We start from the raw sequence: 16,029 nt of genomic DNA on the forward strand, positions 1-16,029 counted from the left end.
AGGAGGAAGGCAGGAGTCAGGCAAATGGAAGATGTCTGTTCAAGCAGAATTCTGTTGATACAGGGAGGGGGCCAAAGAATCTTCCCCAAATCAGAAGGGGGTTCAATGACAATTCCTGATTGTTATAGTAAAAACTCTGCATTTTATACACTTTGTTACAATGATCAAATACAGCATAGTCACTGCCTTCCCTCTTAACCCATACACCCAATTCCATGGCTCACCCAGTCAATGATGGGCATTCCTACGGTCAGCCCCAGGTTCCTATGGTCTTACGGTATTTGTAATCGGTAGGCCTTGGGATCCTTCAATGCAGCCTATTCATTCACATTCCAAACGTTTACTGGCTACACTCCTTCAGATTTGTCTTAGGTTTCCTATCTCTAAGGACAGTGTGGATTCCATTATTTATTGTACTGCATGTGCTTTATTTTATCAACTTCAGCCATTCCTCTAATAATTCCCACTGTCCCAACTACATAATGTTAAAATAAAAGGTCAGTTAGTTTTAAACTAATTGCTATTAGGTTAATTTCTGTTGTAAAGTTAATTATAAAGTGTAACATTATACAACCACTACAATTAGCATTTTGTAATTTGTGGATTGTAAGCAATCTATCTTGTTCAGGACATGGGAGAAGGTGCCTCCTAAGGCTAGTTAAACCTTCACGTCTAGGCTTAATATTTTCTTAATGTTTGTATTATGTTCTAGTTATGTATTGAAACCAACTTCTATGATTAAAGCATTTTTAATTGGAAACTATTTTCTTTTGGAGGTAGCTTCAAAGAAGCAACAACTTATGACCAAATAACTTTTGCTGTTATCCTTGCTTAGGGACTTACTGTAGCACTTGATGTTATTCGTTTACTGGGATAATCACCCTTTCTTTAATGAGGCTATATTTAGTCATTTACCATCCTAAGGCATCCTTTTATCAGAACTGTCTCAGACGGGAACATACAATATTCTTTAACCGACCTTCTAGCTGTTCTGTTCATAGGTACCATTGTATTTCACTGAGTGAGTAGGCTACTTAGTTTTGCTTAGTTTCTGTTGCCATCTTGTAAGTAGGCACGGTCTGCTTAGTGTCATCAGGTGCAAGTCACCTCACATAGCCAGGCACAGGTCTCCTCTACACCTGTTTTTGTGTTGTACGTCCTGTGTAAGCGTTACTTTATAAAGTCTGCTCTTCGACCTGTGATTGTTGATCTGCAATTTCATATAAATCATGGATCTTTTTAATTCATCTTGCCTCACCCTGTTCCAACTTGTTTTATCCTTGCAGCAGAGAGTGACACATTGCCAATTGGGAAGGTCTGGTGCTGTCAAGCAAGAGGCAGGGACATCCTTTGCAGATGCCAACGGCCCCTTCGGAGGCACCTTTCCCTGCAAGGCCATCCACAATTAAACTTTCTCCCACTCCTCTTGGACTGAGGCCTCCATTCACCACACAGCCCTGTTGAAGAACCTGACCTTAAATAACTGGGCCCTTTCAGCACAGTGAGACTGCCTGCCGTCCCATCAGTGACCAGCAAGCAGCGTGTTAAATCCAGCCAGCTGGATCATGGGCAGGCTCCCCCACCAACCCAAACATTTTAGCTGAAAGTGTTAGGGCAGCTGTACCCCGGCAAAGTCCAACTCAATGCGTGATAACAAAGTGTGGAGCTGGATGAACACAGCAGGCCAAGCAGCATCTCAGGAGCACAAAAGCTGACGTTTCGGGCCTAGACCCTTCATCAGCTCTCTGATGAAGGGTCTAGGCCCGAAACGTCAGCTTTTGTGCTCCTGAGATGCTGCTTGGCCTGCTGTGTTCATCCAGCTCCACACTTTGTTATCTTGGATTCTCCAGCATCTGCAGTTCCCATTATCACTGATCCAACTCAATGCCTGTTGTGTTATGTCTCATGGTCAATATGTCAATGTATTCTAAAGAGGCATGTGATTGATAACATCCCTGCTCTATTCAGCTCCACAGCTTAATGTTAGTCCAGACATGGATGTGCCTGTGAAGGGAATGTTTCTTTATATTAGCTAGTTGCTCTAAATATCTGTTGGATTCTTAAAGGCCATGATATCTATGCTCCGTTAGGGTTGCTGGGGTGGTGGTGGCTTAGTGGTTTGTTTCTGGACTAGTAATCAAGAATCTCAGGCTAATGTTCTGGGGCCATGTGTTTGAATCCTACCATGGCAGCTGAAGGCATTTAAATATCTTTTAAAAGTTAAACTTAAAGATTTAGTGATGGCCATGAAACCATAGTTCATTGAAGAAATAATCATCTGGTTCACTAATGTCCTTTAAGAAGTGAAATCCGTGGTCATTCCCTGGTTTGGCCCATATGTGCCTCCAGATTCATAGCAATTCTTATATGCCTTCTTAAATGAGCAAGTCAGAATTTAATAGATAATCTTTAGCCTTCAGCCAGTTCTGTCCACTCTACATGGTATCAAGAGAAGGCTGAAAGCAAAGTATGTTGCAAAGTCTATGGATCCAGACGGTTTTCTGGCAATAGTGCTGAAGATTTTTGCTCCATAACATATCACATCTCTAGACATGTTGTTCCAGTGCAGCGACAACACACATTTAGTTGATAACAACGTGGTTGGTTGGAGTCATACCTGGCACAAAAGATGTTTGTTGTTATTGATCAGTCATCTCAGTTCTAGCACATGTCTGCAGGAGTTCATCAGGGTAGTGTCCTAGGAGACAACAATCTTCAGCTGCTTCATCAATGAATTTCCTTCCATCATAGGATGTTAAGGAGGGATTTTTGATAATGATTGTGCAATGGTCATCACCCTTTGTAACTTCTCAGATTCTGAAGTTGCCCATGTCTTTCTGCAACAAAAGCCTGGATGATAACCAGGCTTGGGGTGGCAAATAGCAAGTAACATTTGTGCCACATATTCCAGACGGTATCTTCTCCAATAAGAGAATCTAGCCAAAATACCTTGACATCCAATGATATTACTAATGCTGAATCCCCCACTGTCCACATCCTAGTTTTTACAGAACGAAACTAGTCATATGAATCCAGCAGTTTCAGAGCAGCTGAGATATGGAATCCTGCAGCAAGTAATTTCCCTCCTGATTCCCTAAAATATGTCCACTATATACAAAGCATCGAAGAGTGTAATCAAATACGCCCACTTGCCTAGATGAGTACAGCTCTACAACTCTCAAGAATGTTGATAATATTAAGGACAAAGTAACCTGCTTGATTGACACCACATCCACGATCATTCACTCGCTCCATCACCAATGCTCAGTAGCACCAGTTTGTACCATTTATGTGACACACTCAGAAATTCACCCAAATTCATCAGATAGCACCTCCCAAATCCACTACTTCTTTCAGCTTGAGGACAAGGACAACAGATACATAGCAATACCGCCACCTGCAAATACCCCTCCAAGTTACTCACCATCCTGACTTGGAAATATATCGTTGTTCTTTTGTTATCACTGGGTCAAAATCCCAGAACACACTCCCTCGAGGCATTGTGGGTCTAACTACACTAAAAGGTCTGCAGCTGTTCACAACCACTTTCACAAAGGCAGCCATGGATGGACAATAAATATTGGCCCAGCCAGCAACACACACATTCCCAAAACAAATAATTTGAAAAAAGCATTGCTGCATCAAGTAAAATATGCTGTTAAAAGCCAAATCAAATCAATGTCTCTGTTTATCTCTCTAATATCCCAAGTGATGTTTTAACCACTTCTGTATCTGATCTTTAACCATTTCAGTACCAGCTTTTGAATGCCCCAATATGTTAGATTTTGTACAAAATTACAAAAATGTTATCACCAAATTCTCCAAAAAAATTTTAATCTGCCATTCCATTTCCACCAACCTGCCTACAACTGGAATGAAGCCTTATGCTTCTCAGTCATTTGAAGTTCTCATCTGATTTAACTGATGGATCTGTTCTTCACAGTGGATAATATGTTGCACGTTGGCTTCTCCACCATCGGTGAAGGCTCTCTTGTGATGGTTGTTGCTTGCTCTTTCATGTTGAAAAGTGAACTCTGAGCATTCTAACAGCAAACTGCCCAACAAGAATTTGCAGCTAGTTTTCGGAGTCATGTAGTAGGTTCATGAGAAATCAAGACAATGGTTTGAGAGTGAAAGGGCGCACATCCCTTGGCAGCCATTACATTGCAGATCAATTTTCTAATATTTTTGTTCAGACTGGCAGTAAGCATTGACACAAGAAAACAATCCATAAAAGGTTTGACGCTGTCTCTCAAATGCTTTATTTCAAAATATGCAAAAGGAAAAGTGGTTTCTTTCAAATTAATATTGTAAATTTCTAGACCTCTGCTAATCTTTCTTGACAACGATTAACCTCCAATTCATCTCAAAGTTTTGTACTTTGAGTGATTGCATCTTTCAAGATTTTTTTCTTTCAAGTACAAAATTGTTTCAAAAGTTAAACAATGAAGCAAATGTCTCCATTGTGTAAGTAAACTGAGATGGTGTTTTTAGTTAAGAGTAATCTTTCTCAGACAAAAATTTATCAAGGAAGCAAATGTAGCTAAAGGAAGTCAGCTTAGTAATGTATGATTTCTTGAAGGTAAATTTCAGTTAAGTCCAGAAGATTTTGTGCACCAAGGTCAAAATGTACAAAGAATAAAAGATATGTGTGCAATGAATTCTAGCCAGGAAAACAGATTTTTAAAAAAATCACCGAAACTTTAAATTCAACAATGAATATATTTGAAAGATTAACACTTAATGTTAGTTCCATGTCTTTAATCATGCTGGTTTTATCAAATGTTTTATGTTAAAGATTAATCTAAATCCTTCGTACATATGTTAGAAATGAAAAGTTTGGATTTGCAGACACAAAATGGCTGCAAAGATTGTTTTAAATCAAGATTATGACAAAACATAGAAATAAAACTTTGCACAGATTATATAAAGATGTGTTCAACATTACATTAAAGGAGCACACTGGGTGGTTCATTGTTTCATAATCAAGATTAATTATGCACAAAGGCCAAGATCAATTAAGCTAAATTTTAAACAATAGTCAACCAATGAAAGGGTGACTAGACCCCCATTAATACATGGAAAAGGATGATTTTGAACCTTTGTTCAGAAATAATTTTTTTTAATCCATCTCCAGAGACTTCATTAGTTAGCAATATTCAGAAGGGGGCATGCTTTCATGGAACTGAAATCTGTTGGAACTTCTTTTCCTGAGAGATAGTAAGAACTGCCGATGCTCAAGTCAGAGATAATGCAGTGTGGAGCTGGAGGAACACAGCCGGCCAGGCAGCATCAGAGGAGCAGGAAAGTTGACGTTTTGGGTTGGGACCCTTCTTCAGAAATGGGCTTTTCTCTTCCTGTTTTTTACCCGGTATGTTGGAATCACTGGCGAGCCAACATTTGTTGCCCATTCCAAATATTGCCCTTGAACTGATTAACTCTCAATCCCAAACCATTTTAGGGGGCAGTTAAGAATTATCCACATTGCTGTGAGTAACACAGAGGCCCAATGAAGTAAGGATGGCACACTTCCCTTCCCTGCAAGCCATTAATGAAGCAGATGATTATTTACAACAATGGTCACCATTAGACCAGCATTTAATTCCAGATTTTATTCAATTCAATTGATTTTCCATGGTAAATTTCAAACCTACGCTCTCACAACATTAACATGAGGCTCTAGATTGCTAAAATTAAATAAAGAACTGCAGATGGGGAAATCTGAAACAAAAACAGAAATTGCTGCAGAAACTCAATGTGTCTAGTAGCATCTGTGGGAGAAAGCAGAGTTAATATTTCAAATCTAGTGACTCTTCTTTAGAACGGAACAGAAGAAGGGTAGCTGGACTCAAAACATTAGCAGGTCTGCTGAGTTTCTCCAACAATTTCTATTTTTGCACTGAAGAGCGGCATTACCACTATGCTGTTGCCTTTCAACAAATATAAGTATATTTATGCCTCCTTTTGAGCTATATTCTTTTTAATAATCTAGTGAAAGAACTCAGTGAGTTATAGCTACATATTCTGTTTTAAAAACTATAGGGTTTACTTGTCTTATTCATGTTCACCTCTTTGGAATTTTAACTTTAATATTCAAAATTACAATGCTGTAATAATATATCTCCTTAAATCAAACTTGTTTGAAGTTGTCATCTGTATAGTCTTGTCTACCTCTTTAGGCTAAAAGTCTCATTTAAAACCTGAGAATTAAAAGTAAGGCCTGATCTAATATATTCATCTTAACTGAGCATTCATCAGGACAGCCCTACATTTCTAAAGCAATTAATACAATGTTTATTCATTTCTGAGACTGAACGCAATGCACAATAATGTAAAAGCATGAAAATAATGTCGGACTTACCTAAAGGGTAGAATAACTACATTTAACATGATTTGTCATATAAGACTGCAAGTTATACTGTCAGATATTGCAATTTGAATGTTTAAGGTGTTTGTACAAAATTCCTCATGGATAAATGCTGTCAGGGGGTAGGAGAAAGTGACCTTCATGTGGTCCTTCTGATAAAGTATATTTTCTAACCTGAAAATCTGCAAACTAATGTTTTAATAAAGGTGATTAAAACTTGGGTACTGGGCTCCAGGTCCAAACACTTAAAAACCTACCGGAAAATGAATTCCCTCAAACATGACAAAGGCAAAAAGCACAACTTACAACAAAACAATAGTGGCTTAACATTGAAGTCTTTACCAACAAAGTGTGAGCTACAAGCAAACTTTCTGGCAGGAATGTGGATGTAGTTGCTGTGCAAGAAACCCACGGACTCCAGCCATCAAGCTCACAATCCTGCCTACCAAGTCGTTTCAAGTAGAGATATCATTACAAATAGCTTAGCTATCCACATCAAGGAACACAAAACACTGAAGATGTAAAATCAAATGATTGCTACTCCATCAAAGGAGTAAGCTGACCATCACAAATGCCTGCCAGCCACTAAATGATCAGTGGCCCCAAATCTTAAAACAGTCTGTAACGCTTCCAACCAATAACATTGATGATTTCAACAACTAGAATCATGTATGTGGTCACCACAACAAAACCATCTTGGGAGAATATCTGTCAGATTGGGCCTCTGTGCTTGACTGATAGAGAATTGCTTCTAATACACAAATAACCAGACTGCAGCTGCCAGATTTCAGGGTAAAGAGAACTTTTTATTCGTGATATTGTGGACAGTCAACGCTAACAAATGTTAGATACCGAAGACTCTGCAGCAATACAGAGTTACAGAATATTTATAGAAAGCGACAAACAAGTCAATGTGACAGATAACAGTGATCTCATAGCCCAAAGTTTAACTTTCTCCGGAAATCTCATCATCTTCCTGAGCTGAAGGCTTTATTCTTCTGTTAATGTTTAGCTAACATGCACTTACTTTACTGTCTAGGACAAAAATGTGATTAGATTTTACTAAGATAGCAGTTACTAAGAACTGGCGTGAGGTGGGCGGATTTGAACACTTTGGGTTGACACTTCCTTTTAATGTTCTGACTGTCAAGTGGTCTTTTTGCCTTTTTGTCACTGACTTTTCTTGAACCTCCTACAAAATGCCAATTTCTTCCACAATGACTAAAGCTAACACACAGAACAAAACAGCTTGGTGCATTCCATTCAGGCGGGTGGAAGAAGGGATACTTGCATTATCTTTGCTCCATGACCAATTTAAGCAATGACCAACCACTGACAAACATTGATGATCTTCCCTAACTTCCAACATTGCCAATTCTCACACATAATAGTCTCTAACAACAATCCATAAACTCAACGTTAAAACCATGTGGAATTTGCAGAAGGGTAGCTGGAATGCCTACAGCAGAAATTTGGCAACTACTTTTAACCGATCTCATCCCTCCCCAAAAAACTGTTTTACTTAGCTCCTCAAACTAACAACCATTAACTTTGTTCCCTGGGACTTCAGAAAAACTTTCATCCACTGTTGGATACTGGAAAGTGAATGGCCCTGGAAGAATACAGGGAAAATTGGGACCTTCATGTGGCAATAGAACTTGTTGAGTAAACCTTGACTAAGGTTGCCTCATAAGATGGTGATAACCACAGAAAAGATTGAGGTTATCCATTCAAGACAAAAAGCATGAAAGTTGCTACACTGTATCAAAGATAATGGGAACTGCAGATGCTGGAGAATCCGAGCTAACAAAGTGTGGAGCTGTATGAACACAGCAGGCCAAGCAGCATCTTAGGAGCACAAAAGTTGACGTTTCGGGCCGAGACGCTTCATCAGAAAAGGGGAATGGGGACAGGGTTCTGAAATAGGTTTGCCCAGAGGGAGGAAGGTAACTTCTTCAGTTTAGGCATCCCTGGAAGAGGCTTCGGAGTGAGGTTAAAATTGTATCAACTGTCTGAGTAGTTGAGCAACGATCACACCTGTGGTCCTGAATCAACTCTGATGTCATTGCTTCACAGTTCCTACTAATCGCCAAGGTACCAGCCAAGAGGAAAGATAAGAAGGTAAAACAGCCCTGTTCAGTCACTCAACATGATTCCAGAACAGAAAGACTTCGCAAGCCTTTACACATAAGAGAATGGTTCACACTCTGATGGCAACCAAGCCAGGAAAATCAGCAAGTGTTGATTGGAGTTGTCCCAAATTCTTATAAAACATCAGATCACATGGAGGTATCTACCAAGGCTGTTTACCAACACCCATAGCTCAAGCACAATTCCAATCGTCTGGTGTCAATCCAAGCTCGTGGCCATTGCGAAGCCAGGGAGGCCATTCGATGACCCATGCAACTGTTTCTCTATTGCCCACCTTCTCCAAAACATGTTAAGTTTTGGAGTGCCCCCTGTTAAACAGAGTCAAAATCAGGAAGCAGCATTGCTCCTGGCATGTCAACTAGGTTTCTTGTTAACCTGTGACTGTTGAAAAACTTCAGGTCACTGTGAAAATACCCATGTTTTCTTGAAGCCCACTTCATAAAATACAGAATTTGATCAGACACCACCAAAACTTTATGTCTAGTTCTGTGGCCAACCACATATTGCCCGTTCAACTTTTTGTCATATATTAATGCAAGCTGAAGGCAATGGTAAATCTCATATGGAAATTATACCAAAGATTTGCAGATGCTGAAGATTTGGAACATACAGCTGAAATTGCTGGAGAAACCTGGCAGGTCTGTCAGCATCTGTGGAGAGAAAACAGTCACTGTTTTGGATCCAGTGACCCTTCTTCAGGACTGTTCTAAAAAGGGGTCACAGACTTTAAATATTGATTTTGTTTTCTCTCCACAGACACTGCCAGATCTGCCAAGTTTCTCCAACTATTTCTGTTTTGTTTTGTGACTCACACGGAAGCTGTTGGCTACCAGCTGGGGCAGCAGGGTCAATATACTACACTCTGCTTTACTTGTCCTGGGCTACTCAACAGCAGGGCGCTGATGTTCAACTTCACTCAGGAACCACCACAAAAAATATGCTGGATGTCAATCTCTAACAAGACTTGTGCATTATTTTTGAAATGTTAGAACTACACAGCTTGAGTTGTTTCCTGTGCCATCACATTTTAAACCTCCCATATCCTCCTCAAAGAACACCACCAGTTGATAGTAAATGAAGGTTTTCCATTGACACAGTACTGTTGAAAAGAAACACCATCAGAAATCCCATTAACCCTAATGAACACAGTCCATATCCTACAAACCGACAGCAGCCACAACACTCAATGGCACACCTCCTGATTGACTTCAGACATCACCAATGGCATCCTGATAACTGACCCATGTGGTCATGTCCCAGGGTTTCAACTTTCCACAGATCATTAGAACAACGCGCAACTGCTTGAAAGTGGACCAGGGAAGATGTGGCGTTTTGCATAAGTAGAACATAGGAATAGCTCAAATTGCTATCATTGCCATCCAGAACAGCTGTATATTGGACTTCTGCCTGGAGAGATCCATTACTGGTGACATCACCAACATGCAGTCTGTCAGCAGAAACCTGTTAAATAGTTTGTTAAACTCAACAGTGTAACTGTTTTCCATGCCAAATGAATAAAACATGTGCTTTTATAGGTAGACAGATTGTTTTGATATGAATTTTTTAAGCATTAGTATCAGTATAATTTTTAGGTTGCAATGTTGTTTATATTATCAAGTAGTTTGATTACAACCTAATTTTCATTTTTATTCTACTTTCAGAATTGGAATGTATGTTGCTGTGAAAATCAAACTAATCAGAGTAACCTTATGATGGCTAGATAAATAGAACAATTTATTTCACAAATATCATGCGCCAATTTTCTCTAAGCCTTGCCATATCAGGCCATATGCTGCAATTGCTATTGTCTGGTATTCAAGTTGTTCATTAGCACAAAAATCTGACGTGACTGTTCTCTCTGTGAAACTTAATGTGGGGAAAAAAACCCAATAGTTCTGCCTATGACTTTAGTCACATTAGAATTGCTGCTGATATCCTGAACACTTCTTCCTAACTGGTTGGGAAAGAAGAGGGGGAATCTACAGTTGAAATTGCATTGCTCTATCCCCCTGTTCCAAATCCCATCTATGCTATTGTATCTCCCCTACACCCAAATCTGCTTAATTTCTTGCTTGCTTCAAAATCCTGCTTTGTTTTGCTGCATATTCAGTTTCCATGGATGGAGATGTAATGCTGTTATAATTGTAAAATTAGTAGCAATGTAAAATGAGATAGAATGCATTTTTTTCACTACCTTTTAGTGTACACATATGAATAAAACTATATTAAAATCAAACTGATTAAAAATCATTATACCTAAATAAATGTTACAGTCTGTAAAAACTTCGTATTTGGATGTGATAATCTTTGTGGCAGAAGACTGTTCCATTGGGTAGATGTATTAATCAAGAAAACATTATTTTGTATCAAAAATATACTTTATTTTGAACTAGAAAAGTGCAAACATTCAACTTTTGGTCACACTTCTCAATGTTATAGTAACTGTTCAAAAAAAATCAAAGAACAGTCATTCTGTCAAGTCTATAACTACAGTACTTAAGCAATAAACACAAAAGGCACTTACACTTAAATTAACTTAGATGACTGTACACATATGTACATTATTTACAATGATATTACAGCTAACAGTGTACAAGCAATGCAGTTTCAAAATCTTGGCTGAGTGCTCTGACAATTTAATTTCTCATTTGATAACTGATCATAACTCAACATGTCAATAGTTCCTCTGTATTATGCAGTAACCTTTGAATAGGATATGGAAAATCTTTCCAGTTAAGAGGTCTTAGGTCCATTACATAATTTATGCCATATCACCTATCATTTTCCTGTAGTACAAGGACTGAAAGACATCATTGTCCATGGGACAGTTATAGTGGCAGGCACAAGTCTTGATGAACATCATCTTCTTTTTCATCAGTTGGCCATCAGGGCATTTGAACTCAACAGACAGTGTAGCGGTTCTGTGAGGGGTGCAGCATCGTCCATCTGTGCAAACACCACAGAATTTGGCTTTGTAAGACTTCACACTGGTACAGCCAGAGAATTCAAACTTGGTAGGTCTATAAACCTTTGGCGTACGGATACATCTTTTGCCTTTCTATTGGGTGAATAACAGAAGACAAAATTAACAAAAATTATTCAATGCAAAGATAAATTAAAATATATCTTGAGGCCACTTTAAGATCAACTGATCTGGGAAAAGTAATTTTTTACCTTAATGGTGTCTTTCATGTCCATTTCACAGGGCCTGACCATACAAAGTCTGGTCTGTTTCTCCAGTCTGCATTCTCTGTTGTCATTAGTTACTCGGCTGGAGATGCCCATTCCACAGGTCTTAGAGCAGGCACTCCATTCAGTGGTCTGTACAAGGCAGTTTGCACGGAGCATGGAGGGGTCAGGGCCGTAGGTGGCTTCTTCTCTGTAAGCTGCAGCGAATAGAAAAAAATTGCATCTATCAACTTTCTTGGTAACAACAGATAAATAAATGAGTTCCATTAGACAAAGTTAAATGCTTTAAAGATGATAAAAAATAAACCATAAAATTTAACGATGATTACATTACCATACCATATATAACATAATGCTGAGTTAACAGAACATATAAATTTTTCTTTGCTAGTTTTTTTTTAAAATTTGATCTGGTGATTGCAAAATACACTCTTGTGTCTGCTAGTGATTACTTAACATTAACTCTTTGGAGTTGATTGCTTTAATAACTTTAAAAAAACACCTTACCTGCTAATGCAGGCCCAACCATGGTGTGCTGTCTGGGTTGCTCACAGATCCATTCCTCACAACACTTGCCAGGCACTTTAATCTTCTTCGGCATGGGACAATCTGGGCTAGCCAAGCGGATCGACACACTGCAGACAGGGACACAGCCGATGGAGCCATCCAGACAGGTGCACTTATACTTGCATCCACTCTGAAAGGTCTCACCACTTCTGTACTCAACACCGTCAAACAGGCAAGGAGCCCCTTCTTTAGCTGCAAGGGACCACATAAAGAAATCGCTGTTAACAATTTAGTCCGACTGAAAGCATTTTAGATGACAGTAAATACTATGATAAGCAATGCAGTTTCACGATTCTGAACAGTTTCGACAGCATGGCCTCAACTATTCACCCGTACTGAAGGCAATATATAAATTATTTGCCAACGGTATTTCCAAACTAATAAAACATGAAAGGGCGGGAGCCACCAAACTAAACATGCAAACAGTTCCACAGAAAACTGCTTACGCCCAGTCCAGCTTGATAGTTATCAATTTGAATGAAAGAAAACCCTCAGCAGATTAAGTGGCAAGGTTCCTCCCTTGCAGGTTGTTTCCAGCATTTTCGGTGTTTATGTTTGCACCCGCAGCATTTTGCTTTAACTCTGAAGCTCCACAACCAGGCTGTGACAATGTCTGATGTGAATACAGAGCTGACGGTCCTCACCTGCACAGACTCCGACTGTGGCGTACGTTGCGGAGCCGAACTCGCAGAACAGGCCCTTGTGGGGATCGCAAGGCTGGCGGCGAGAGCACACCTCGCCCGCTTGCTTCGCGCAAACACTGCAGCAGCCGCAGCCGTCAGTGACCAGGGAGACTCCGGGAGGGCAGCGCGGTGGCTGCTCGGGACACTGACAGGGAACTCGGCATTCATCACCAGCAGAGACCTGCAAAAAAAAATACACAGCACTGTATTTACAACCGTCTCCTGCAGAAGGCGCGGATCACAGACAGTATCCAATGAATGAGGCAACTATTCAGAAACATAAACTGCTCCGTAACATTTAAGGATTACAGTCGCTTGCCCATTAGATTGCTGCAAAATGCAGTTACTACAACTTACCAGGTAAGCCAGTCCCAGAAGCAGCAATAATGCAGACTTCAATCCAGCAAACATTTTCACTCAACTTTTCAGTCGGACTTCCTCAAATGTTTCTGTTCTTCTTGCAAGTTGTCGGATCGAGTCGACTTGTTCAGATTTGCTCCTGTTTCTCTCTCTATCGAACACTTAGTGAGTGTAGAACGGCTGCAGCGTGCGCTTTTTATTGCCTGCCAGGCGGGCTGACGCACACAAAGAGGCCGACTGCCAGCAGCCTCGCCTCTGGGTCAACAGCAGCATTCCTGGGCAGGCCGCCAGTTCCTGCCTCACACCGGATTGGATGTGACCTCTTGACACAGCGCATACCTCCAACCCAGCAAATAAGCACATTTCAAAATAAGAGGTCTGTGCAAACACTGGAGTGACGCGAGCTTTGAACAATGCTCAGGGAGGACGAGCGGCTAAAATACCATTACAAAGTGAAAACATTCCCCTAACACAGTGCATTGCACGCGTTTGTCTGTAACGCGGCAGAGTCGTAACACGAGTCCATATAAGTAAATGTGCTGTAAATTCTCATCAGTTGTGTTTTTTTTAAATCAGAGGATGATTTCATTACAACTGATGTACATATATATAAAAGCAAAGTTAGGTAGATACATTGTGTTCGAATTGGCAAGATTGGCATGAGTGCCAAAAATTTGTTATGTCTACTGAGTTTCCAAGATCTCAATTGAGTTAAGACGGACGTGTTGGAATGTTGTACTTTTGATTATTTTTATTTCCCACTGCCCGATCAGATATTAGACAAGTTTCAGACGGCCAGGATTGCAGGAAAGTGGCTAGACGATATATGTGTGCACAGGAAACGCACCTATCCCCCTATAGGTCGTGATCCTAGACGTGACTTGTGAGATCCAGTTGAGTACTGGCAGCTGCTTTCGGAAATAAGAAAAACCCTGACGGCTTGCAACCGCAAGAACGCGTCGAGGGAATGTGAAAATCAGTCAGTCTGAGCGGAGGAAGCATAGCCATCTATCTCAAACGTATGGGGTCTAGCTCCGTGCTGCAGAAATAAAAAAAAGCGGCGAAGCAATCGTTTCAGAGCACGGTAGTGAAGCCTAAAATATACATCATTCAGATAAAATATATGAATTTCAATACATACGGAAAACACAGAGGAAGATCCAGTTCTACAATTTAAACATTTATTCCTTTTATTAGATAACACTGCAGATATTTGTCTTTACTTTTGTCACTTTTGATCAAGATAACTCAGCTAAACTGTACACAGCTCAATAAGTCGGGTGTATAAATATGTTTAAAATTAACGTGTGATGCATTTCTGGATTAAGGTGGAGCTTGAATTTGGGCCTTCCAGTTCAGAATGTGGGACACTACCACTGGCACCACAACTTGGCTTTATAAACATTGAAGAAGGAGGACACTTCAATGTTCCTTATCGAAATAATCTAATGAATGAATGGGCATAGCCAGAAAAAAAATAATGGGGAAAGGTTTGAGACATTGCCTGAAGAGCTGTGTTTTAAGGAGTCAAGTTTGGAGGAAGAGGTTCTAAAAGAGGAAGAAGAGGTAGAAAGGTTAAGAAAAGGAAATTTAGAGTATAGGGATAAGCAATTGGGAATCATACTCCCAACTGGGGTGGGAGAGCAAACAGATGGCATTTGAACAAAAACCAGAGATTAACAGGATTGTAGGCTTGCAAGAGATGGCAGAGATAGGGAGAAGTTAATCTTTGAAGAGATTTAAACAATGAGAATTTTACATTTGAGACATTTTTGAATCTCGAACTAATGTGGATCAGTGACTAAAATGCAAAACAATGAGCAAAGCTTGACATGCTGTAGGATACAGGCACCAGAATTATAAGGGAGCTTAAGTTCATGAGAGTCAGCATCAGGGAGCATCAGTTTGCTAATAATAGTGGCATGGGATGAGAGTTTCAGCAGGCAACCACAGAATTGTTACAGTGTAGAAGCAGCCCATCCTGTCTGTGCTGACTGTTCAAATAAGCATTTGACTTAGCATCTTTCCTTTGTCTTCTTCCCATAACCCTACATATTGTTTCTTTTCAAATAGCAATTTCCTTTCCTTGATTGAACTTGCTTCTATTGCACTCTCAGACAACACATCCCTGACCCTAACCATGCATTGCATGTAAAAGATTTCCTTTATATTGATGGGCTGAGGCACAGCAGGCGTATATCATGGTACAGAAGGTGAAGTAAGTGATCCTTTCGAGGGATAGGTTTTGAATTGGAGTTCAGATCAAATAGGAGGTTGAGATTGCAAATCGTCTGGTTCTGTCAAAAACGTCTAAGTTAGCTGTTGTCTGCCTGTAGAATCAGTACCAAAGTTCTCTCCCTATTTATTCCAGAACCCTCACCCCATCCCCCTCTCTGATGAAGGGTCTAGGCCCAAAACGTCAGCTTTTGTGCTCCTGAGATGCTGCTGGGCCTGCTGTGTTCATCCAGCCTCACATTTTATTATCTTCTAACTTTTGTTGTAAGCTACAGATGAATGGTCCAGCATTCTCGTTTTTTTAATGGAGGAAATCAGAAATTACTTAAGGTTGAGTGCTGGGCAAGAGACCTAACAACAAGGAGGCAATGAAAAGGTTAAGAGAATGATGCAGAGATAGTGCAGTTATTATCAATGTGCAGCTGGAACATGGCCCCATCTCTCTAGGTGATACCACCAATGGGGCCATGTACATTG

General features: G+C 40.0%; 1 protein-coding gene across 1 annotated transcript; it reads right to left on the reverse strand.

Annotated features, from left to right (window-relative positions):
- Nucleotides 1–10,874: 10,874 nt before the first annotated feature.
- Nucleotides 10,875–13,513, reverse strand: ccn2a (cellular communication network factor 2a). Its single transcript, XM_048531032.2, has 5 exons — nt 13,315–13,513; nt 12,919–13,138; nt 12,215–12,466; nt 11,693–11,904; nt 10,875–11,576 (listed from the first exon to the last, which is right to left on the reverse strand). Exons 1-5 carry the CDS (start codon nt 13,366–13,368, stop codon nt 11,280–11,282), a joined length of 1,035 nt encoding a protein of 344 aa, XP_048386989.1. The 5' UTR covers nt 13,369–13,513; the 3' UTR covers nt 10,875–11,279.
- Between the last annotated feature and the right edge of the window lie 2,516 nt (nt 13,514–16,029).

This window comes from Stegostoma tigrinum, chromosome 4 (assembly GCF_030684315.1).
Source record: "Stegostoma tigrinum isolate sSteTig4 chromosome 4, sSteTig4.hap1, whole genome shotgun sequence".
NCBI classification, from domain to species: domain Eukaryota; kingdom Metazoa; phylum Chordata; class Chondrichthyes; order Orectolobiformes; family Stegostomatidae; genus Stegostoma; species Stegostoma tigrinum.

Excerpts from the sequence above, each read along its gene's own strand:
- ccn2a (XM_048531032.2), bottom strand. The coding sequence starts at position 13,368 with ATGTTTGCTGGATTGAAGTCTGCATTATTGCTGCTTCTGGGACTGGCT. Across the intron at positions 13,139-13,314 it reads TTCTGGGACTGGCTTACCTG|GTCTCTGCTGGTGATGAATG; the intron begins GTAAGTTGTAGT and ends TTTTTTTTGCAG. Across the intron at positions 12,467-12,918 it reads CACAGTCGGAGTCTGTGCAG|CTAAAGAAGGGGCTCCTTGC; the intron begins GTGAGGACCGTC and ends GGTCCCTTGCAG.